General features: G+C 41.9%; 2 protein-coding genes across 3 annotated transcripts in view; both read left to right on the top strand.

The window, feature by feature from the left end:
- map4k1 (mitogen-activated protein kinase kinase kinase kinase 1) overlaps nt 1–3,132 on the top strand; it is a 49,919-nt gene extending 46,787 nt beyond the window's left edge. For both annotated transcript variants that reach the window (XM_083913547.1, XM_083913546.1), the window contains 4 exons: nt 210–278; nt 1,028–1,120; nt 1,513–1,639; nt 2,715–3,132. In XM_083913547.1, the coding sequence (XP_083769673.1) occupies nt 210–278; nt 1,028–1,120; nt 1,513–1,639; nt 2,715–2,811 (386 nt within the window). In that variant the 3' untranslated portion in view covers nt 2,812–3,132. The remainder of the gene's footprint in view (nt 1–209; nt 279–1,027; nt 1,121–1,512; nt 1,640–2,714) is intronic.
- A 782-nt stretch (nt 3,133–3,914) lies between these two features.
- Nucleotides 3,915–15,307, top strand: LOC310947056 (WD repeat-containing protein 20). Its single transcript, XM_083913693.1, has 4 exons — nt 3,915–4,572; nt 9,995–10,177; nt 10,757–12,166; nt 13,395–15,307. Exons 1-4 carry the CDS (start codon nt 4,177–4,179, stop codon nt 13,440–13,442), a joined length of 2,037 nt encoding a protein of 678 aa, XP_083769819.1. The 5' UTR covers nt 3,915–4,176; the 3' UTR covers nt 13,443–15,307.
- The last annotated feature ends 8,518 nt before the right edge of the window (nt 15,308–23,825 follow it).

Genomic DNA, 23,825 nt, shown 5'->3' with positions numbered 1-23,825 from the left:
TAAATAAACAATTAGCAATGAAAACAAACGTTTTAAAATCACACAGTATCACTTAAACATGAAAAGACAAAACAGGCCAAATGTAAGGATTAGTAAATAAGAGAAATGGCTCCACAATAGAGAAAAAAACAACAACTACACAAAACATATAGAGCAAAAAATAAATTGTTTCATAAATAATGTGTGTGCATGTGTGTGTGCTGTTACAGAGAGACCTTGCCCAAATGTCGTTCAGGTTAACCAGCTGGACAGCAGCTCACTGCTCGTCCTCATAGAAAGTAAGTCATTTGTTTAATGTCTGTCATTAACATTAAAGACTCATAATACAGAATATTGCACGTATCTGTTTTTTGCCATGGTATTATGATATCTATCGTGGTATTACATGGGTGGCAGTTTCGAATCTCTGCAGCAGCTTCTTGTGCTTTCCCTTTACCTAATGCTTTTTTACTGCCTGTTTGCATTACTTCGTATTGCACATATACTGTACGTTTACAATTACTGTTTATTCCCTTTGCAATTGCTATACACCTGTCTACCAAAAATATACATTATTTTACTTAATTACCCATTCTGTGTCTTGGATCCTCATTTTTTACTCCATGCTTTTCTTTTTATACGTAGGCCATTTAGTGAACATTGTTGGAGGGAGCCTGAGATCCAAACATTTCTTTGCCACTGACTGCTTCACTGTAATTGTTGTGCACATGACAACTAACAACTTGAAACTTGTACAAATAATCACAAAACTTTGCAAGACATTAATGATATCTTGATAATAGAATATGTCATTTTCTTGGTTTTAATCCTAAATAGATTAATGCTGCGATATTGATTAATATGTAACAGGGTGAAATGGTCATCTTTCTGGCTCAAAGATAAGTGCTACGACAACAGCCTTCAGCTCAGCCCATTATTGTGACCATAGGATCTAAAATAAGTGTGTAAACTCTACATTAGGTTGTGTCTGTGGACAGTAGACCTGCTGCTCCTGCATGTGCCAACACTAAGCCTCTCTCCTCCACAGAGTCGGTACATATCGTCGGTCTGGAGGGGGGGTTGAAGAGCAACAGGCCTCCAACACATGAGCCCACCTTCTCTCATGATGTTGAGTCTATAGGTGAGAGCTTCCAGTGACAAACCAACAGTAACTAAGTACATTTACTCAAGTACTGTACTTAACTATTTGTACTCCACTACATCTCAGAGGTAAATGTTGTAGACGGGGCGTTGGGGCGGCTGTGGCTCAGTGGTAGAGTGGGTTGTCCTCCATTCAAAAGATTGGCGGTTCGATTCCCAGCTCCACCAGACACTGAACCCCAAATTGCTCCCCGTGCTGTGCATGGGTGTGTGAATGATTAGATTACATCATGTTATCATGATTAGTCTGTAGATGTCAGTGAGAATGGGTGAACGTGACAAGTACACTGAGAGCTTCTTGAGTAGTCAGAAGACTAGAAAGGCGCAATGTAAATACAAGTCCATTTACCCAGACTCTGTCCGTCTGTGCAGTGTATTTGGAGGACACGCTGCTGGCAGTGTGGCGTCACGGCTGGCAGAGGAGAGGACAAGGTTTCACCGAGGTTCTGGAAGAAACCTGCGACCCCAGGAAGACCTTCAGACTGGTGCAGTCAGACAGGTACAGCATGCTGTGGTGTTCACGTCTGGTTGCTTGGATTTTTTCGCTCTTTTATTCGACTGTTGAGCTTCTGTTTATTACAAAATGGAAATGTAAAACACTTCACTCCGTCGAGAAAGACTCTCCAGTTTGTGGACCTAACAAGAATAAGAGTCTGCGGCCATGCTTCTCTGTGATTCTTTATAACAGAAGGCACTGCAAGCTCAATGCTAACATGCTAATGCACGTTGTTTAAAATGTTCACAATCATAGTTTGACGTGTTAGAATCCTAACATTTGCTAATTAGAGTGGTGGTGCAAGTAACTAAACATATTTACTCAAGAATCGTGCTTAACTACAATTGTATGCTACTTGTACTTTACTTATGCTACTTTATAATTATACTCCACTACTGAGTCAATTATTGTACTTTTTACTGCATTACATTTATCTAAGAGCTTTAGTTACTTTGCAAATTCATATTATCAATATGAATTATAATCAGGTAATAACTGATGACCTCCTATTGTAGATTAAACTACCCAGCAGAATATCAAGTTAAAATGAGTTACACTTTATCAGCTGCATCATTAACATGATGAACACAATAATGCATCAATAATTATAATACAATAATATGATATATATGAAACTGAAATGGACCATTTTGCATAACGAGTACATTTACTAGTGGTACTTTAAGTGTATTTTGATGCTGCTACTTTACATTTAAATTGTTTTACATTGTAGTAAAATATCTGAATACTTCTTCCACCACTATTTAATTAGCAGTACAGGTTCTGCAGGTATTTGGTCACCTACCAAAGTACTGGACAAATGAAAGTTTTGACATGATGGTGGCGCTAGATAAAGTATGTAGGATCCATCCTCTGAGAACCATGAATATTTGGACCTCCATAAAACAGTTGTTGAGATATATATGTGGTGAACAGACTGATGTCTCACAATTTATTGTCATACAATATATTTTTGATTTGCATCGTGAACAGAATCATTTATGTGACTCTATTCATAACCTAGTTTATGCAGGTTTAAACTCGACATCCTCTGACCTCCATGACCTTCTCACTGCAGGATGGTTGTCTTGGAGACGCGTCAGACCGAGGACCAGCAGGGGTTATCCAACCTGTACGTCCTGGAAGTTGCGGAGAACTACTTCATGCTGCCCTGACTCTCATCATTCAGGACTTTTACCTTTCATCAGTAACTCTGACAGCCATGGATGAAACAGTGCTTTATTTTCTAATAGTCTGGGAGAGTCTGCTCTTATTTATGCTGATTTCAGCTTGTGAGATCCAGGAGAATCTCCTGAATCCAGACAGCTGAGAAAACCCTAAATGGACATAAGGAAGATCCTTTTTTCTGCATGCAGCAGCCGCCTGCAGGGACTGAAATGAGCTTTGTCTTCAAGAAGAAGCCACAGACAAACATGAAGGAGTGGATGGACTCATGCTGCGTTTTTTTATGTCAGTGTTCAAGAGACGCACTTCTCACTGCCGTTACACTGTAATAAAGTGAATTAACTGTGAGGTTGCCCCGTTTGTCTGTTTGAAGTGCACTGGTTAGCTGTTAGAGGCTGGTGACATTAGGGTGAAGTGAATTGTAAAATAGCTTACTTTTATGATGAAGACGTAGTGGAGGTACAAGTGGTACTACTGCACCACAATCCAGGTAAACATTGTACTTTATACTCTACTTACTACATCTTATACATATATACCACATACTATAAATATTTTGTTCAGTATATATTTCTGTTGATAATCCAATAGTGCTAACCCTAGACTAACCTTCGATTTCTATTGTGAAGTCTGAAGAAGAGCTTTCTACAGCAACACAATGCCTGTTAATTCCATGTTTTTTACAGGACAGGAAGGGGATGAAAAACTGTAATCTGAAAAGATGTTACTATATCTGTCAGACAAATGCAGTGGAGTAAAAAGCCATATAAAAGTTATAAAAAAATACAACTGAGTTGCAGAGTAGTAAAAGTATAAAGTTGCATAAAAAGCAAATATCCAAGTGCCTCAGACCTGTAGGTAGAGTACATGAGTAAATGTGCCACTGACAGCATCATGTTGTTCTTGAACATACACCCTGTAAAAGGTGGTCCTGTTGGGTCACTGGGAGGTTGAATGAGTATTCAAGGAAACACGCTCTCCAGGGTCAGATGCCCCCTCTTTAACCCCGACACCGTCAGTGGGAGTGCGCAGTGCCAGGCCGGGCCGGCAGCAGCAGACGCATCATCGCACGTACTTTACGCACACTGGATAAACAGAGGCAGATACCCGGTCGAGGATGATGCTTACACCGGCTCAGAAGGGCTTTCTCTCGGGGTTCCTTTACCAGGCAGCAGCGGTTTGGTCGCCTGCTCTGGTGTAAAATGCACAGGAGCAGACCGGGTGTGCTGGCCGGCCTAGCTGATCTCGGCCACTCGGCTTCGCCTCTCCCATTTTTATTCTAGTATTCTTTTATTGCAGCGTTATTATTTCCAGGTCAAAATCTCAGTTTCCTGTGCGGCTTGTTTGTACTAAAAATGGCCGGAGATGGCGGCGCTCTGAAGGATATCAATGAGATTAAATCCCAGTTCCGGACCAGAGAGGGCTTCTACAAGCTGCTCACCCTCTCGGACTCGCAGCAGCGGGGCGGGCTGCCCCGGGGTCCGTCCGCCGGAGCCACGCTGGGCCCCGGGGGTGGACCCGGTCCGATACCCGGCGGAGGGGTCGGGCTGCTGCAGGGGCCCGGGGCTGCCGCCGCCGCCGCCTCCTCCACTTCCAATGCCGCAGCCAACTCCTCTCCAGCGGGCTTCCTGCCGCCGGTTCGGGTCTCTATGGTCAAGCTGCAGCCCGAAGACCCGAGCGAGGAGTCGGAGCGGGTGTGCTTCAACATCGGCCGGGAGCTGTATTTTTACACGTACACCAACATCAAGAAGGTGAGCCCGGTCTCCTCCTCTGTTAGACAGTGACACATTAGATGGTAGGGGTTAGCTTAGCATGCTAGCCCTCTCTGCTAATGTGATGCTTGTATTTTCATCGTGTTTTTAGCGCAAGGCTCTGCGGCTGCTCGCGTGCACATATTCCACCCGTGTGTGTTATGGTGCGACATGGTCCTGAGAGAACAGACCGTGATGGAGCATCCTGCAGACGGATGCTCCGTGCCGGTGGAGCTGCAGCAGGGCAACATTTCCTCCAGCAGCAGGAAACACACAGGGACACACTGGCGTCACCCACTTGCAAACATGTCCATTTTCAGGCTGTTTATTGCATCAATCTTTACCTGTACTTTAAAGTATTTCCATTTAATGCAACTTTATACTTGTTCACTACATCTCAGCAGTAAATACTGTACTTTTTACTCCACTACATTTGTCTGACAGCTTTAGTTTCTTTCCAGATGTCAGGTTTTTTACCCTCTTCCTGCCTGGAACCAAACATGTTACTCTAAATTTGGTGATTTTTGCATTTAAAACCTTATTCTAATGAAAGCGTGTGCGTAATATCAGCAGCATGTGCTTACAATGCAGTGAAAGCATTAATAGTGCAGTCATGTTCCCTGTCAGTGTTTTCCTGTCATATCTGATGTTTGTGGATTCATATTTCTGCTGCATTAATGTTGTATTTTCCTGCTGTAGATGTTTCAAGTTGAGCTCATTTGAACTCCTTTATAAACTGTTGGGTAGTTTCATCTGCATCAATGCATCAGATTCTATCAGATCCTCATACGTTTGTAAGGCGAGTTTATTTGTAAAGCACAATTCAACAACAAGGTATTTCAAAGTGCTTTACATAAAACATTTAAAGCATTGGGGAAAACAAATGCATAAACCATATAAAAGATTTAAAACACATAAAAAGTCGTTTGAAACATAAAAGATTGTTATAGTTACAGAAGTAGTGTAGTAGTGTTGCTGTCCCGTGACGGTTCTCAACGATCTCCTTTGCAAAGGTGACCTGGTCAAGACGGCAGCATAAAAGGCTACAGACGACAATAATAAGCACAAGAAAACATAGAAGTGTCACATGCACAGTGACCACTACCAACCGATTCATTCACCACTGGACTAATAAGAGCTTTAAAACCCAGCAGAGGGACCAGCTCACTGAGTCTGAAGTCCTTTTTGAAGGTTATTCCTAGTGACGGGGCAGAGCACATGAAAGCTTTCTGTCCCAGTTCAGTCTTGAAACAGACAACGATCTTGTGATCTTACATCTTAGACTATAATTACCATCGGATAACATGATTGTGTGTTAAAATGAAGGTGAAAGTCTTCCTTTCATGTTTAGAGAACATTTTCCCACTTCTTAATTAAGGTTTTGAATGCAGGACTTTCACTTGTAGTGGAGTATTTTCCTTTGGTCGAGGGGCACTAACACTTTTATGGACCGGAAAAAAACAATCAAAACCCAAGTTCCAACAGTATTGTTCCGTCATGCAACACTGTGGGGACATGGACTAAATAGAAGTCTGAATAATTGACTTCTTCTGCTGTCGGGGCTAAAACTATTTCAGATGTAAATAATACATTAGTGTCTGAATTATACTGTGTGTATCTCTGTTAAAATAGACATTATTGAAGGAAAGAAGACACCATCAATATAACAGCTGATTGCAAATGTACCACAGTGTTGTCAACAGTGTTGTTAGAGTGAAAATCAGTATGTGTATTCAGTTGCAAAAATAATTTCCCATACATACAGTAATCTGACACGTCTCTGAGGGAGGGACTGTTATCTGCAGTCGTCCTCTAGTTTCTCCTCACACAGCTTGTTTTGAGCCTTACTACCATTCACCAAGGATTCTTTTTAGAGGGCTGAAATTGCTTGCAGCAAGCTGCACCACTTGCTTCTTTATGGGGAATGCTAATAACCCATTTAGGAGGAACTGGAGGACAAACGTAGAAAGCTTCCCCTCCTCTAACGTGACTTGGATCAATGAGGGGAAAAAACTGACTACCTTTTTTTTTTAAATGTCAAGGCTTCTCTCTCTCTCTCTCTCTCTCTCTCTCTTCACCACAAAAACCTTTAAACATGTATAAATGGTTAATTTTGCTCACATGGTTTCTGCAGGAAATCACATGCAAACACAATCACATATAAGTCACTGAACGTACACATCACCATCCTGTAACATGTCATTTATACTCTGCGTCCTCAAGATTCAGGGGTTCACAATCTTATTGATGTCAGAGAGTCTTGCGAAGAAGTGTTGTTTTTAACTTTTGTACTGGTGTTCCTGCTGCGGACACTGAATGATTTAACTCAGGGGTGTCCTGCCCTGCTCCTGCAGAGCTGCTGCCCTGCATGTTTCAGGTTTCTCCCAGCTCCAACACACCCGATTCTAATGATATTCAAACCTGGGACAAGCTTCAGCTGCTTGATAACGAGCACATCATTAGAATCAAGTGTGTTGGAGCAGAGAGAAACCTAAAACATACAGGGTTGGACACCCCTGATCTAACTGAAATTCATCCTCTGGCACATTCACATACAATCAGCAGGGATGCAATCACATGTTTTTCATCTCCTGATACTGACTCACCAAGTACATATCTGATACCTGCCATATATATATATATATATATATATATATATATATATATATATATATATATATATATATATATATATATATATATATATATATAAGCAGTGATGGATTTACTGTGTGAATGTACTTGGTTACATCCTACCACTGCCTTTGCTTTTAAGCCTGAGGTCTGGACTTCTTTTGACCTGATAATCTTCTAGGTCGCTTCATCTACTTCCACTTATCTCATAGTGCCAGCCCTTATAATCAAGGATGCGTCCACAACTGAAAGCATTGCACAATGAACATCCCTGATGTCGTCACAGTTCAACCAGTCCGCACTGCAGCTATTTCCGGTTCCAGTTTGAAAAAAAATGTCGACAAAGGTATAAACGAGCATTAAAAACGTGACCAAGCAGATGTATGTGAGGAGTTGAATGTGTCAACAATGTAAACTGAAACCGTTTTAGCTTGCTTTAGGGCTGGGTGATAATTTAATGGAAGCTTATCATGATGAGATCACATATTGAAATGTAATTTTATTAAATTGCATTTTCTAAGGTGACAATAACACATACTAACTTCAGATTTTTCAGAAAATCTGGTGTGAACAACTTGAGGGAATATAATTTGAAGATTGCTGTTTCTTTTTATATCACACAGTTCACCCACTTGAAACGGTTGCAAAAATGCTAATTTTGCTCTAAACGTATTAATAAATAGTAATAAAAGTATTTGTCAATTATTTAATTCACACAGGAGTATAAAAAATAGGCTTTCCCGTGAGGTTATTTCATATATAAAAAGGGCTATATTGTGATATATATCGTTATGGAGATATGAAGATTTGTCTGTATCGCCCAGCCCTACCTTATCGCAATCATTCCTCCTGTTCATAGAAATCCCTTTCCTAAAATGGTTCTAATGGAAGAGATGTGGAAGGAAATACACAGTCCTTGTTCTGTTGCTATGTTGCTTTCTAGTCTTTTCTGGTGGACAGAATCATCAGCGTCTCTGAATCTTATTTGATGGATTTCTTCCTGTATGGTAGTTGAATGTAGATGCAGACAGCAGCTCTAGAGAGAAGCCTCCTTCATTCTGACCCCAAAACCAGATGTTTTTCTATCAACTCTGCTTTAGCTGCTGTGGAAATGTTTCATCCTCTATGCGTGATGATCATTTGTTAAAATCGAAATCACCAAATACTAAATGGGCCCAGAAATGTAAGACACATTTTCAGCAGATGTTCGCCACCCCCCCCATGTTGTTTTTAACTTTTGTACTGGTGTTCCGTCTGCGGACACGGGCCTAGTCCACGCAAACACGGGTATTTTTTAAACCAAACTTTTATGGGCCCCGGGTAATAAAAAATTCCCGTCCACACCACCAGTGTGATAAAATAATATCTCCGTCCACATGAAACCGCAAAATCCGCCACCGTCAGCTGGTCATGTCTCGAGTGCTCCACAAGTCTCATGGATACAACTTACTATTACCATTGCGTAGTGCGATGTCAAACAATGTCACAAGCTATTGCGCTTTTCCTCGGTTTTCCTGTCCACAAATGACTGCTGAAACCGGAATTTTTGAAAAAGTTCACCCTGGACTCAGGGTTTCAGGAGCCAACAACTGCGTGTACGTGTGGATTAAAAGGACAAACAGTGCAGATTCAAAAATACCTGCGTTCGCGTGGACAGGCCCAGGGGTGTCCAACGTTGCTCCTGCAGAGCTGCTGTCCTGCATGTTTTAGGTTTCTCCCTGCTCTAACACACCTGATTCTATTGACATTCAAACCTGTGAGGAGCTTCAGCTGCTTGATAACGAGCACATCATTAGATTCAGGTGTGTTGGAGCAGAGTGAAACCTAAAACATGCAGGACAGTAGCTCTCCAGGAGCGGGGCTGGACACCCCTGAGTTAACTGAAATTCATTCACATTCACATATAATCAGCAGGGATGCAATCACATGTATTTCCTCTCCTGAAACGGACTCTGATACCTGCCATGTAGTAATTCAATTAAATTCAGTTTTATTTATAGTGTCAAATCATAACAAAAGTTATCTCAGGACACTTTACAGAGTAGGTATAGACCACACTCTATGACGTATTTATGATTTACATAGACCCAACAATTCCCCGTAGAGTACGGTGGCAACGAAAACCTTCCTTATAACAGGCAGGAACGTCAGACAGACCCAGCTCTGTGGAGGACGGACATCTGTCTGCACCGGTTGGGGAGGAAGAAAAGGAGAGAGAAAGAGAGAAAAGACGGACAGATGGACAGAGAGAGACAAAGACAGACACACTTCCAGTAACTATGATAATATCTATAGTAATGTGAATATGGCTTAAATGTTATGGCAGTTAATACAGCAGAATAGTAGGAACAAGCACAGCTAAGGTGATAGAATATGAAAATGATAATAATAATGGTGGCAAACATGGTCGATGATGAGCAGCGGCAACAGCAGTGGTAATATATAAGCAGTGGTGGATTTACTTCGTATATGTACTTAGTTACATTCTACCACTGGCAGGTCCTAACTACACAACGTTCACTTCACCAATGCCTTTGCTTTTAATCCCGAGGTGGGATAAATAAATGGGCCCAGAAATGTTAGACACATTGTCTTGTTGATGTTTGCCACTGTGATAAAGGGTTTTGGTGTGTATTCTTGCCTTCAAATGAATCCTGTGGAACAAATGAAACCCTCTAAGGACCTCTGAACGTCCCTGAAACTCAGTTTGTGAACCTTCACTCCTTTCGGCTGATGTTATTCTTGTGCGTCACCGTTCTCTTTCTTTTTCAATCTGTCTCGTGTGCAGGCTGTAGATCTCAGTAAGCCGATCGACAAGAGGATCTACAAGGGGACTCAGCCAACATGCCACGACTTCAACCAGTACTCGGCCACAGCTGAGAGTGTAGCTCTTATCGTGGGTTTCTCAGCCGGACAGGTCCAGTACCTCGACCCCATCAAGAAGGAGACCAGTAAACTCTTCAATGAGGAGGTGTTGTATCGGCCCGTGTGTTTTTGTTTTCCTCTGATTTTAAAGTGACAGCGGTCGCAGCTCTCTGTGTCTCTTGTATCCATCTCTTTCCTGTTGTTTGGGTGCTGTGATGTATCCTAGATTCCCTGAACTGCCTCTTTATGCTTAATGAGATTCTCTTTAATAGGATTCCCAATTAAATTCAGGAGAGTGGGGTGTATGTGTGCACGACTGCATGCAGACTTGGGGTTTCGGTTGCTTCTCTAAATGTTTTTTTCTGATTTTCTCTCTCCGTTGGTCTCAGTCTGTCTCTGCTCAGCCTCTTGATCTCTACAGACCATCTCTCTCTTCCCATGCCTTCTTTCTGCGTGTGTTTCTCTTAGTAGTTTCAATTAGTTTTTTTTGAGAGCAATAAAGTGTCTTAACATACGTTCTTCAAAAAAGCCCAATAAAATTGTCTTAATTTGTACTCTTCTTCTTCCCATTCCTCCATTCTTTCATCTCCTCTCCAATCGCTCCCTCTTTCCTATTTTTCTCTAACTCTCTCCTCCCTCTCCACTCCCTTACCTTTCCTCCGTCCGTCTCCTTCCCGTTTTCCAGAGGTTGATAGACAAATCCAAGGTGACGTGTCTAAAATGGCTTCCCAAGTCAGAGAACCTGTTCCTGGCCTCCCACGCCAGCGGCCACCTCTACCTCTACAATGTGGACCACCCATGTGGAACCACGGCCCCGCAGTACTCTCTGCTGCGGCAGGGAGAAGGCTTCACCGTCTACGCCTGCAAAACCAAGACGCCGCGCAACCCCTTGTTACGATGGGCCGTGGGAGATGGAGGCCTCAACGAGTTTGCTTTCTCCCCGGATGGTGTGCATGTGGCGTGCGTGGGCCAGGACGGCTGCCTGCGCGTCTTCCACTTTGACTCGATGGAGCTGCAGGGGGTGATGAAGAGCTACTTCGGTGGGCTGCTGTGCGTGTCGTGGAGCCCCGATGGGAAATATCTTGCCACAGGTGGAGAGGATGACCTGGTTACAGTCTGGTCATTCGCAGAAAGCCGCGTGGTTGCAAGAGGTCATGGCCACAAGTCCTGGGTCAACGTGGTGGCATTTGACCCTTTCACGACTTCCCTGGAAGATGAGGAGCCTATGGAGCTTAGCGGCAGTGAGGAGGACCTCCACCAGGGGGCACCAAATAACTCCATGCACTTTGGCCGGGTCCGAACGAGCAGCACGTTGTCGCGTCTTTCTCGACACAGCTCTAAAGGTGGGGGTTCTGCGTCGGTGACATACCGGTTTGGCTCGGTGGGACAAGACACCCAGTTTTGTCTGTGGGACTTGACGGATGACGTGTTATACCCACGGCTGCCGCTGTCCCGCGCCTTTACTAACACTTTTGGACCCTCGCTGCCAAACTCTGGCAGCGGTGGGGTCAACAGCACCTCCGGTGGGGGAGGAAATGGAGCGGTTGAAGGGCACCATCATCCGCCTAACACTAACACCGGCACCGCCAACCCACCAACGCTGCCCTTACCGCTTCCTCGCTCCCTTTCTCGTTCCAACTCTCTGCCCCACCCTGCCGTGGCAAATGTCTCCAAGGGCCAAGGCGCCTCGGAGGGTGGAGGGGGAGGCGGAGGAGGTGGAGTGAGCAGCGGCGGAGGAAACACCACCCCATTCAGCATCGGGCGCTTTGCCACGCTGTCACTCCAGGAGCGCAAGTCGGACAAGTCCGGTTCCAGCAGCGGGGTGGAGAAGGAGCACAAGAGATACCACAGCCTGGGCAACATCAGCAAAAGCAACGATAAAATTAACGTGGCGCCGAGGAGCAACCGGCTGGACGCTGCCAAGGTCCTGGGCACCACGCTGTGCCCACGCATGCACGAGGTGCCCCTGCTGGAGCCGCTGGTGTGCAAGAAAATTGCACATGAGAGGCTGACCGTGCTGGTGTTCATGGACGACTGCATCATCACAGCTTGCCAGGAGGGTCTCATCTGCACCTGGGCACGGCCGGGGAAGGCGGTAAGTCTTCAGTGAACTCTTTGAGTAGGAAAACTTTGGATACTTTGGCTACAACTTACACTTATGTAATATGAATATTAATAATATTGTTTTTCAGTTTGTCTGTTTATCGTTCAGTCAATCAAATGTAAAAAAATAGTGATTGAGGAGTTGAAACAAGATGATGTAGTCTAGAGCTGCTTTATGTCCATTATGGTTTGATGAACAGGTTTTATTTTCCTTGAAATGATTTCCCATTTCAGAACTCTCCTTTTAAGTATTACATTTAATTCCTTTTCAAATCCCCAGTGTTGTTTTAGGATGTTCTTTATGAAATGGTATGGTTATCCATTAGTGTCCTTGCTGTTAGTTCTTGGTTTGTTACAGGGCTGACACCGTTGCAATTTAGTTTGGTGTCAGCAACTGAATTACTTCTGATTTTACATTCACAGTTCAAAGTCAGGGTCATCCTGAACAGGATTACATTGGAAATGTAAGCAAACCTGCATTCTAGCATGGTCAAAATGACAATGCTAACATTGTCTTGAGACCTTACAAAAAGGAAAAGATCGTATGAGAACTTTAACATTTTTAAATGAGGACTTTTTTTATGTGTCACAGTGTTTTGAAGGGATTTCCCCTTTTTATTACTTGTTATTTATAACTTCAAATTTGACATGGTTATATTCAGGGTCATCGTGAAACTCATTCAGGGTTCAGTTTAAATATGTGTAGCTAACAAATGTTACCATGTAAATTGAGCTAACTTTCCCTTTCTTGCAATTCTCGCAAAAACAGGTTCGTCCTGAAGATTACAATTAAAATGTCCGCAAATCTCTAAAGGCGAAAAATTCTTTATTTAATTGATGAGTTTGAAAACGTTCCCTGTACAGTAACGTGTCGTCAAACTACTTCTGGTCAGTTAGAAGGTTAGAAAATGGACATGGGGAATGAGAGTTGGCAGCCCTGTATATAATATTGTTTAAAGTTCATAAGATCGCATAAGATCATGATATTCTGAAAACATTTTTTTTCCTTTGCTGGATTTGTTTTGAGTGGATTTTTCACCTGGTGGATGAATCAGACAGACAGAAATGACTCAACAGTCTGAGATGATTTCACCTCTCTTCTCCCGAGCAGCCATGACTTTTTTATCTTCCTGCACCTGTAAGTGGAGTGAAGGATAGATGTTTTCGGTCCGACTGTCTCCAGCGTCTAACTCTCCCTTATGTTTTGTCTCTCTGATCAGAACTTGACAGCACAGAACGGGAACTCTCCAAGCGGCACAGTGGTATAGCTGGAGGCGAAGCTTTGCACTCATCCCTCCCTCCCTCCATCCACCTCCTCCACTTATCCTCAGATATGTCAAATTCGGGGCCAACAACCACAGACTGTACCCTACCTACCACTGCAGTATTATACCATCAGTATAACCCCCTGTACCTCCCACGACCCAAACCCTGGTCCTTACTGATTTCACTCTCGCAGCTGACAGTTTGGTGGGAAACACTGCCTGGATCATCAAACTAAAAGATTTATGAAGTCTTCAAAAGTTAGCTGTCTTGAGAAAAAACTACAAATGCTTGAATTTGGCAAAGATGCCGGCTAGCATATGAGCTATTAACCCTTTAGCTCTGCTTAGACTGGGCTCCTGGTAACTAACAGGACATGGTCAAAAGTATGTGGTCGGTTGTCCTTTGGTCTGGATTTCTCATTATTTGGGTGAGGTCACTTAGTTCCAGTGAAGAGAGGTCTTAATACTGCTGCACACAATTATATTTTAGACAACAGGGCTCGAACATCACCCCCATCCAACACCTTTGGGATGAACGGGACCACCAACTGGGAGCCAGGCCTCATCACTTTTTCACCTTACTATCACTTGTGTGTCTGAATGGGAGCAACCCTGCAGCCATGTTATAAAATCTGGAGGAAATACTGAAACCAGAAGAGGGGAGGCTGATTATAGCAGCAGATTAATGATTATGATAGGGCTGTTGGCAAGACCAACTTAATCGAGTCTTAGTCAAGCCAAGACCAGGTCCAGTCAATCAGAATCAGAATCAGAAATACTTTAATAATCTAAAGGGAAATTATCTTTTTGCTACAAAAATCCAGATATACAAACAACTAATATTATACAGCTGAAAACATATATCATAAAAAACGTTTAAGTCAAGTCCAGGTCTAGAGGGAGTCCAGAGCAAATTGAGTCCGGTTCAAGACCATAATAGGCAACAGTGATTTTCTAATGCTAATATAGTGATTGAGGATCTAGGATGGATCTATAAACTAGATTGATATATCTTCTAACATCAAACTAATCCATGCAGAGAGGTCAGGCAACGTTCTGTACGATTGATCCTGAATCAGTAGCCAGGGACAACTTGACCAGTTCTCAAGACCAAGACAAGTGGAAGAAAAAAGTGGTCTTGAGACCTGACTCAAGTGCAGCCCACATACCTTTGACCATATAATAATTTAAAACTTTATTATCTACCCCACAAAGGCAACAGTAGTAACTATTTTAAGGGTTTTTGTTCAAAATTCAATTGCTAATATTTGTACATCAAGTGCAAAGATGAAGTTTTTTTCTAAGCAACTAAAAATAATTAGCTGTCCTGATTAAACAGGCAGAGCAATCCTTCAGCTCTGTCCTGTCCAGTATAAAACTCGAGAAAAAATGCAGGTTGTTGTCTGTTAGCAGTCGGCCGCTTTTAAAGGCAGTTGAACTCCCAATTAAGTAAGTGTCAGGGAGAGTTTCCCACCTCGTGCCACTGTGGAAGGTGGATTTTATCCCCAGTGCTCCGGCCCTCTGCCATCACCTCGCCCCTCCGTGATTCTCTGCAGAAAGACTGCATCACACAAACGGAGATGGTTTATCCTTCCTGTCTGCAGCCCAGACGCAACGCGGAGAGAGCAAGAGGGCTCAGTCTTCACTCGTCCTCCAGCCGATCCCTCCCGTTTCCCCTTCACACAAAAGACACTGCAAAAGCCACGGCCATTGTATTTAAGTTATTTATTTTATCACAAGACTGTGTAGTAATTTATAATGTAAATACTGAAAATACTCTATAAATACAAAAAGGACAAACGTGTATGGAAACAATGACTTGACGACAAGGAAGAAAAAAACAGCTAAGATGAAGAATATTAATATATGAAGATCCTTTTATTGTACATAGCAACCACAGTTAAAAAATGAATGTCTGCTGTTAGGGAACTTGAAGATGTCAATGTGTTTTTATTTCGTGTGATAGTTTCTCCGGTGTGTCCTTGGAAGTGAATCGGCGGAAGCATTTGGGTCCAGGGTGAAGGTTTTCGAGAGACTGGCCCGAGTCGAGCACAGGCTGTACATCTCAGCTGACCATCCCAGTTAATAGGTCTGCATAATACCCATTCTCCACAACATTATGTGTGGACAAACAGCATCTTAATGAATAATGAACAAACACAACCTCTTGCACATTCCGAATATAAAACGGCTCACGCACACACACACACACACAATCCCCTTCTGGTGTAGCATCATATATACTGTATCTTCATTCCTGTTGCACCTCAATTGCCTCTTGCAAGATTTTGCACATAGAATAAATCCACAGTCCATCCCGAGCTGCCTGATGAGTGACACAAAGGGGTGTTATTGTTGTGTCTGATGGGACCTCTGTGCAGAAACAGCTCTGTCGTGTGGAGGATTTAAAAGGTGCACATCTTCTATGTCAAGATTTGGATTTTTTTCCTCATTGCAATTTTGATTCTGCTTATCGAATTCTGGTGCTTATTGAATCGTTCTTCAAATTCCTGACATATTATTTCAGTGAGCAAAATATGTTGGATGTTAAAACCGGTTCTATTTTACAGACGATTTTGGGCTGCCTGCCATAAACCTGCCAAAAGGTATTTTGTGATTATTTTTATTAAAAGGTAAAATAATAAAAAAACAAAGTATTCTTTAATAAGTTTATTGTTTGCACTTTTATATTTGTTTTTACTGGAGTCAGACGTGCAAAGGTTAGATGATTTTGAGGCATTATAAGCATGACATTACTATTAGACAGAATTTAACCGCTGGGGATCCGTAAACGTGTATCTGTCTGATCTCAGCTGATAATCAAACTGAATGTCCATTTTGCTTTTTGCTTCTTCTTTTTTTAAGACTATTTTTTAAAGATTATTTTTGGCAGTTTTTCAAGCCTTTTTTATATAGGACAGACATGAAATGGGGTGAGAGAGGGGGGGGGGGGGGGGGGCATGCAGCAAAGGGTCGGAGTCTAATCCGCGGCCGCTGCCTCAAGGACCTTCAGCCTCTTTACATGGGGCGATTGCTCTAACCACTGTGCCATCGGCCGCCCCACCATTTTGCTTTTTAACATCATTATTCTGACTTTTTGTTTTCCCGACAGCTGGTTTGTGTTTGTCATTTTGTTTTCTCTCAACACTGAAGCTGCAGTCATAGCATCCCTCCCATTGTAAGCATTTTAAGCCATGCTCCAGCCTCTGGATGTGTGTGTGTGGGTCCTTTTGAACAAACTTCCATGGTTCTCAGAGGATGAATCCTACTGACTTTTCCTCTAGTGCCACCATCAGGTCAAAATTATAATTAATTCAACAGGTTTACGACCGAATACCTGCATAATTAATGAAACCACTATCAGTCTCAGCTGAAGCAGTGCTAACATGCTGAACTAAGATAATTAATATGGTTAATATGAAACATCAGCGTGTTTGCATTGTCATTTTGATCATGTTAGAATGCAGATGTTAGCATAAATACAGTTGCAAAGTGCCTCCAGCATGGCTGCAGACTCTTGCTGTTGTTCCAAACAGCCATCAGTGAGCACAATATCAGACCTGTGAATTGCTGAGAACAAGAAACAGTGAATAAATGTTGTGGAAACAGGCTACAGACTTCCTCCTAGAGGAAATCATTTTTATTTCACAAATGTTAGTTGGGCTGGAACCTCATTTATTTTTCAATTTCCAAGGGGCGCCACAGACCAAAATGCCTCTGGATGCAATTAGACACTCCAACAACCAATCAGAGCAATGATTGGTGTGACGTAGCGTGAGCGACGGACAAATATGACGTGCAGAGATGAGCTGTGAATTTGAAAATCGTACTTCAATAGAAAGTTCCACATCAGCTGCAGCCATCTTGGCTGAAAATGCATCGACGGCGCTCCTCTTCAATAAGCTCGGTTTATGCTCGCCGTAGTGTCCCCAGCGTGAGGGTGCACAAGTATAAATGACATCATCACTTATTTTGCGTAAACCACAAAGTCTCCGCAAGTTGTCAGCCATTTGAAATAAACGGTTTTAATTGGCCTGACCAGTTCCTGTTCCAGAAAGTGAGGCTAGGTTAAGCCAGACTTAATTTGGTTAGTCTGACTCATTTCCAGCCCGTAAACAAATGTAACTAGTTCCCCAGTCACAGAGCTTGAAATATGTTAAATTTGCTTTATGGAACCAAATCAGGTGAAAATGTGTCTAGTCTAGAGCAACTAAAATCACTGTTTCTTTTTCAGTAAACAGGCTTTACACAACAGGCTCCTGGTCAGCTGGAAATGTGTGTGAACGGGAGGGGACCAAACACATCTGCCACAGCAAATAACACATGAGCTTGCACATTTATATATTTTTTAATGTGTTTGTTATGTCTGTGAATATGATGCATATGTGGTTCACATGTCGTTCTTCAGGAATCGATAAGCGGAATTGAAAAAGCACGTTAAATAACAAAAAAATAATTACTTGTCATTAATGATTTGAATTCAGAACCAGTTCTCGAAGCTCTGCTGATGATCAATACATGCGCATATGAGAAGCTGCCTCAGCCAAAACTGAATGCTTCACTTTAACAGACATACTGTATATACCTGTATAAGCACTCACACATACATGCATATACATAGAAATGTAGTTATGCTTGTGATTGTGTAAGGATACTATGTGCGTGGATGAGTGGATGATGGTGGGTTGAGTACTTTCATCCAGCGCACTTGGGCTGAACCCTGTGAGAAATTAAAACTGATCTTATTAACTTAGTGACTTATTTACACTTTGACCTATAAGATGAATTAACTTATTTTAACCTAAACCTAACTAAGTAGTTTTGTTTGAACTCACAACATTAGTCACGTGTAACCTAAAGTTGCTACCACAATGGAGATGCACGGATCAGCTCGGACTCTCTAATCCACCCGCCCCCCACCCAAATTTGCACACACATACAAACTCTACCATGCACGCAGTATAAACATACACAAGTATAACTACATTCTGTGTAAATACACGAGGTATGCATGTATGTGAAAGTGCTTATACCACTATATGTGTGTGCAAAGGAAGAATTCATCTTGACATCAACCAGAGAGAAAGGGCTGCCGAGGTGGTTCTGAGGATCTGTCCGGTCTTGTTTTTGTCTTATTTTGGACCCCAACGAACCAATGGTGTATGACCATTCAATGCTAATTGGAATCTCACAGTGCAGCAAGCTAGCAGTATTTTTATCAGCCTTTTGTGAGTTCTTGAGTTGCCTGTATAAAAACACACCCTATAAATAGCAGAGCAACTTCCAGCTCTTCAGGAGCCGAGGTTGTGCCCTTGTAGCAGCGGGAAAACCACCGGGTTTCTTTGCACTGTGTTGGAGCTGGTGTGTAGCTATTGCTGCAGCCCATGTATTCTCTCTGTTGTCATAGCAACAGCATGTCCGCTGCTGAGTGGGTCTTGAAGGAGCTCATGGGATCGCAACTTTAAGGCTAAATGAATGCTTCATCGTGATGGAGAAACTAGATGCGTACATGGAATAATAACCAAGGAATGTCGCTCTTCTCCTGAAATATTGAAGTCAGACGAGTTTGTGCAGCTTAATTCCAGTATTTGCTGCCTGGTGTTTAGGCCCCACTCACACTTTAAGATTCTGATCACAAGTGGACAAATAGTGCAAACACAAGGATTGAATGTCTCAGGCCACATCCGCAGGTGGTCGGGGATGCTTTTGTCCACATGTGTTGTGTGTGAATGCAAATGTCTGCCATTAAAGTCACTATATTACTATTCACACAGCATGCAAAACCTTCCAAACTCTGGGTGAATTATCTTCTCTTTGTCCGTCTTTACCTTTTTCTCATCATCATCTCTTCTGTTTTCTTTGTCCGATCTTAGTCCTCTTCTTTAAGCGCATATTTGTATTGACACATTTTAACGCAGGTGTCTGGACATAAGCAGGATGTATTGTATTTGAATAAAAAGGTTACATGAACCTGATCCTGGATTTTCCTGACACTGTCCTCAGTAGTCCTCAAGGCTTGCACCGGAGCACGTTCTGTGAGGAAAGGCTCTGTGGTGAATACCATAATAATGGTTTTGGTTGAATAGCGCACAAAACACTTGAATTATGCTGCACAAGCTGTTTGGAAGAGTCTGGGGGGGACATTTTAGGCTTAGATGTGTGGACTTAAGTAGTTTCAGAGAGGACCAAAGAAATACAGGAGCCGACTTACTGAGAAGACTTGACTGTAATAAAACAGATTCTTTGATTTCTTACATTTGTCGGGCACTAGAAAAACAAAGGGGTGTAGGAAAAATGATGCTCCTAAGCTACGTGAACTGAAGGGCCAGTATCAACTTGTGTGTCTGTATGTCGCACTTAGAAATGATTCATCAGAAAGAAAAAGGAATCTCGGTTTTCCCATAAACAGTATTTTTAGTTTCTGGAGTACCTCAGACTCCCTTTGACTAATTTAAGTCTGTCAGACTGATGTTACTGTGGGTAATCATGTAGAGAAGACACCAGGTGTACAGCTCTGCTCTCGCTTTATAAATCAGATTGCAGGACAATGAGGCCAGCGGAGTCCGCCGTAAGCTGATGAGCGAGTTGGTTTACAGTGGAGCAGATGTGAGGTTTTAGAAAATATCAGAAATAAACATGAAGGTGGTCAGAGGCAGGATCACTGGATGTTACATGATGTTGTTCTTACTTAACGGATTCATTAAATACCATCCTGCAGTACAAGACTTCATTTCCAAAACAAGTATTTGTCATTTGATCGCTTATTTTAAACAAATTTAAGATTAAGCATATTAAAAGTGTGTTCAGTTTGTCATCCAAGGATTTACGTTGCTTTCTGCACTTGAAAAAACAACAAGTATATTTCGAGGATTGTTGTGTGAGAGAGTAGAATAACTCACCTCCTCACATCACTGCGTCCAGGCTGTCTATGAGCAGAACAACAACAAAGAGCGTGGAGTGAAATGAGTCGACAAAGTTTGGGGTTTAGGGAACAAATGCTATTCCACATGTGTTCTCCATGTTTATGGGACATTTCAGACACATTATTTAAGGTTGTTTCTTATTTCTCTCTGTGTGTTTGTGTGTGTGTATGTGTAAAATATGCATTCTCTACTATCATGCACACACACACTCTTTACACCTGTTCTGGTGGAAGTTATAACGGCAGAAGGACGTCACTGTATCCAGTTTGTATATGGAGATCTGTTATTAAAACATTAAACCTGAAACAGTTGTGTGTGTCCTCTAATATATATCATCATATCAGGTATTATTCTGCGTCAGTATGATACATTAACTCCAAGTACTGTTCTTATGTACACATTTGATACTTGTACCTTGCCTGAGTATTTCCATTTTATGCAACTTTATACTTGTAACCCACTACATCTCAGAGGTAAATATTGCACTTTTTTTAGCACTACATTTGTCTGACAGCTTTACTTTTCAGATGACAGTTTTTCATCCCCTTCAGTGAAAACCATGTATCTCCAAATTTGGGGATTTTTAGCATTCATACCAAAAAAGTCTGTATAGTGCAGTAAAACGTTCCCTGTCATTGTGTTTCTGTTATATCTGATGTTTGTGGATTCATATTGCTGCTGCATTAATGTTGTATTTTCCTGCTGTAGATGTTTCAGGTTGAGCTCATTTGAACTCCTTTATAAACTGTTGGGTAGTTTCATCTGCATCAATGCATCAGATTCTATCAGATCCTCATATGTTTGTAGTGTTGCTGTCCTGTGAGAACCACATATTTCTAAAAAGTCAACTCTTCATGGTTTCAGCTTTGTGACCATGCATTGGCATTGCAGGGGTGGGGGGTTTCAAATAGTCAAGGATGAATTGTGTTTGAGCAAAATGGTACACACTGTGCTGCCAACAACATTTCAAATGACAGGATTCTCTTCAGCCATCTTCTGAATTGCTAAAAATTTAGAATATAGTTTTGGTGGGTTTAGTATAATGCCACAAATTCTATAGAGGATTCATTACATATGTATTACCTTATTCAAATTGAAATGAGTGACCGTTTTAGAGGGTTCACACACAGGCCTCTTTCTCGGATAATCCAGAGTTCTTTATGAGCAAAAGTTGGACAACTTTGTCACTCTCCGGCCTCGAGTGAGGGTAGTCTGCCGAAAGGCTGACTGGAAAAGGGGTGGTTTAGCCTTAAAATGTTGACAAAAAAAAGAAGTCACAAGACAGAGTCCACTTGAAGAAAAAAATGAAATGTTTTATTGTCCTTTTACAATGTCTCTTGACAGCAGCGCTTCAACCAGAAAGCCAAAAAAAAAAAAGATATTCAAGTACTTGGGTTCACACAGCTACACAGCCCTTCACCAACTCCCTAAGCAGTGTCAAACGCCTCAATTTAAAGGCCTAGCCCCTCCCATGGACCATACCATCTTTAATTGAAATCAATTAAGTCATCAATTAGTTATCAGTTATTTTCCAGACCCCAAATCACTGTCATAAACATGCATTACATCTAACCACGCTTAAAGGCAGTCATCACCACATTACAAAAAGCCTCATTCCAGAGATGCCTGTACAAACCAATTTTTACCCCACAGTTGGTATGGTTCGGGCACTATAAAAGCCAGCCTGACACAAGGCTCGGGTCCTTTGTCCCTGCCCAGCACCAGGAAATACTATGGTGAGAAAACAATTAGTTAAACTCAGGATTACTTATTCTTAAATAATAATAAAATACTCAAAACAATACTTGTGTGTGTGTGTCTATGGAAAACAATGAAAATACATAACACAGGAAACTTACTAGGATGTTAACTGTAGTTCAGTGTGTGCACCCACCAAACTAGCAATAGTATGCCACCTGGCTAACATGTGGTATGTGAACTGAATGATGGTGTGGTGTGCCGGTGTGGTGTTTTACCAGTGGCAGGGGAAACTGCCACTTTTGGGTGATATCACTTTTACACTGAATATCAAGTCTGGGTTTTAGCAAAAAAAAAAAGGGTCTGTGCTCAAAAATACGTACAAAGTCGAAGTTCCATGACATATAGGCTTAATCGTTTACATCTCTGGTTCACCCCAAACAAAGATAAAACCTTACAGCTATCTCAAAAATGTATGTATTCCATAAGTATTTAGTCATGTTTGCGCAATTTAGACAGTCCAGTGGCTTCATAGACCCAGAACACATGGGGTTAGACTCCAGGATTACTTGGCTAGGTCAACTAATGAAGGAGCTAGGAGCTATTTTAAGGGTTTCTTGCCCATCTTGGACGCCATCTTGAAAATGACACCTTTCCATTAGTGATGCGAAGTTCAGCTCTTTTCAACTCCTAAACAGCTTGTAACTTAGTATTTTTTGTAGGCCTTTATTTGACCATGACTTTACAAAAATGAATGGTCTGTGTTGAAAACCCTTTCATGTTCAGTGTTTTTATGAGAAGCCTAATAATTGCCTAATTTTGTGCATTTATTCTGTTACAAAACCATTCTTTTGTTGAACATTTTATTGCACATATACACAAATACACTTAGTATAGTTAGCTAATGCAGCTACCAGGAGAGGTCGATGTGTTATATTACACATATAACACATTATCGTTTCAGTACGGAACTACATGAGGCACTCACAAACTCTCTTCGCCATTTTATTAAACAGACGGATAGAGAGAATGCCTCCCTCTCTGTCTTCACATAATGGTATGATCCTATAACCTCACATCTGATTGATGCTGAGCAGTCAAAACAAAGTTCTGCCTTGAGCAGATCTCAGGTTGAGCCCTGAGGTTAGTTATGTTTGGAGTTATCTGTAAGTCAAAGAACACAAATGTTCAGAAAGAGCCAAGTCCCTGATATCAGAAGTCATGTCAACCCCTCTAGAGATAACCAGATCCAGAGTGTGGCCTTGAGTGTGTGTGGGCCCTTTCACATGTTGGAAGAGGCCAAAAGTGTCAAGAAGAGAACAAAGTTCTTTGGAATTTGTGTCCATGTTATTGTCTATGTGAATGTTAAACCCCCTGTTATGATAAAGAAAAGTTGTACTATGTGCAGGTAACTGACAGCAGTTCAGCAAACTCATCAAAGACTTTTACTGGGTATGTTGGTGGTCTATAAATAATCCCTCTTTACTAAAAAACAGAGATATTCAAAAGAGCTAAAATCACCAAATATAGTTTCCTTGCACTGAAATACAGCTTTCCGCCTTTTTACCACTTCGACACTTGTTCATAAAACTGAAATGTGTTGGTGCTGCCTCACTGAGAATGGTACCACAGCTACATTCGGTCAGCCATGTTTCACTAAGAAATTAAAAGTCCAGATTATAGGTCATAGTGATGTCATTTACTAACAAGGATTTGTTGGCTAGTGATCTGATGTTGAGCAAAGCTAACCTTTTGGAGATAACAG

The sequence above is a fragment of the Echiichthys vipera genome (genome assembly GCF_963691815.1).
Source record: "Echiichthys vipera genome assembly, chromosome: 5".
NCBI lineage: Eukaryota > Metazoa > Chordata > Actinopteri > Perciformes > Trachinidae > Echiichthys > Echiichthys vipera.
This window is presented reverse-complemented; position numbering and strand designations above follow the sequence as displayed.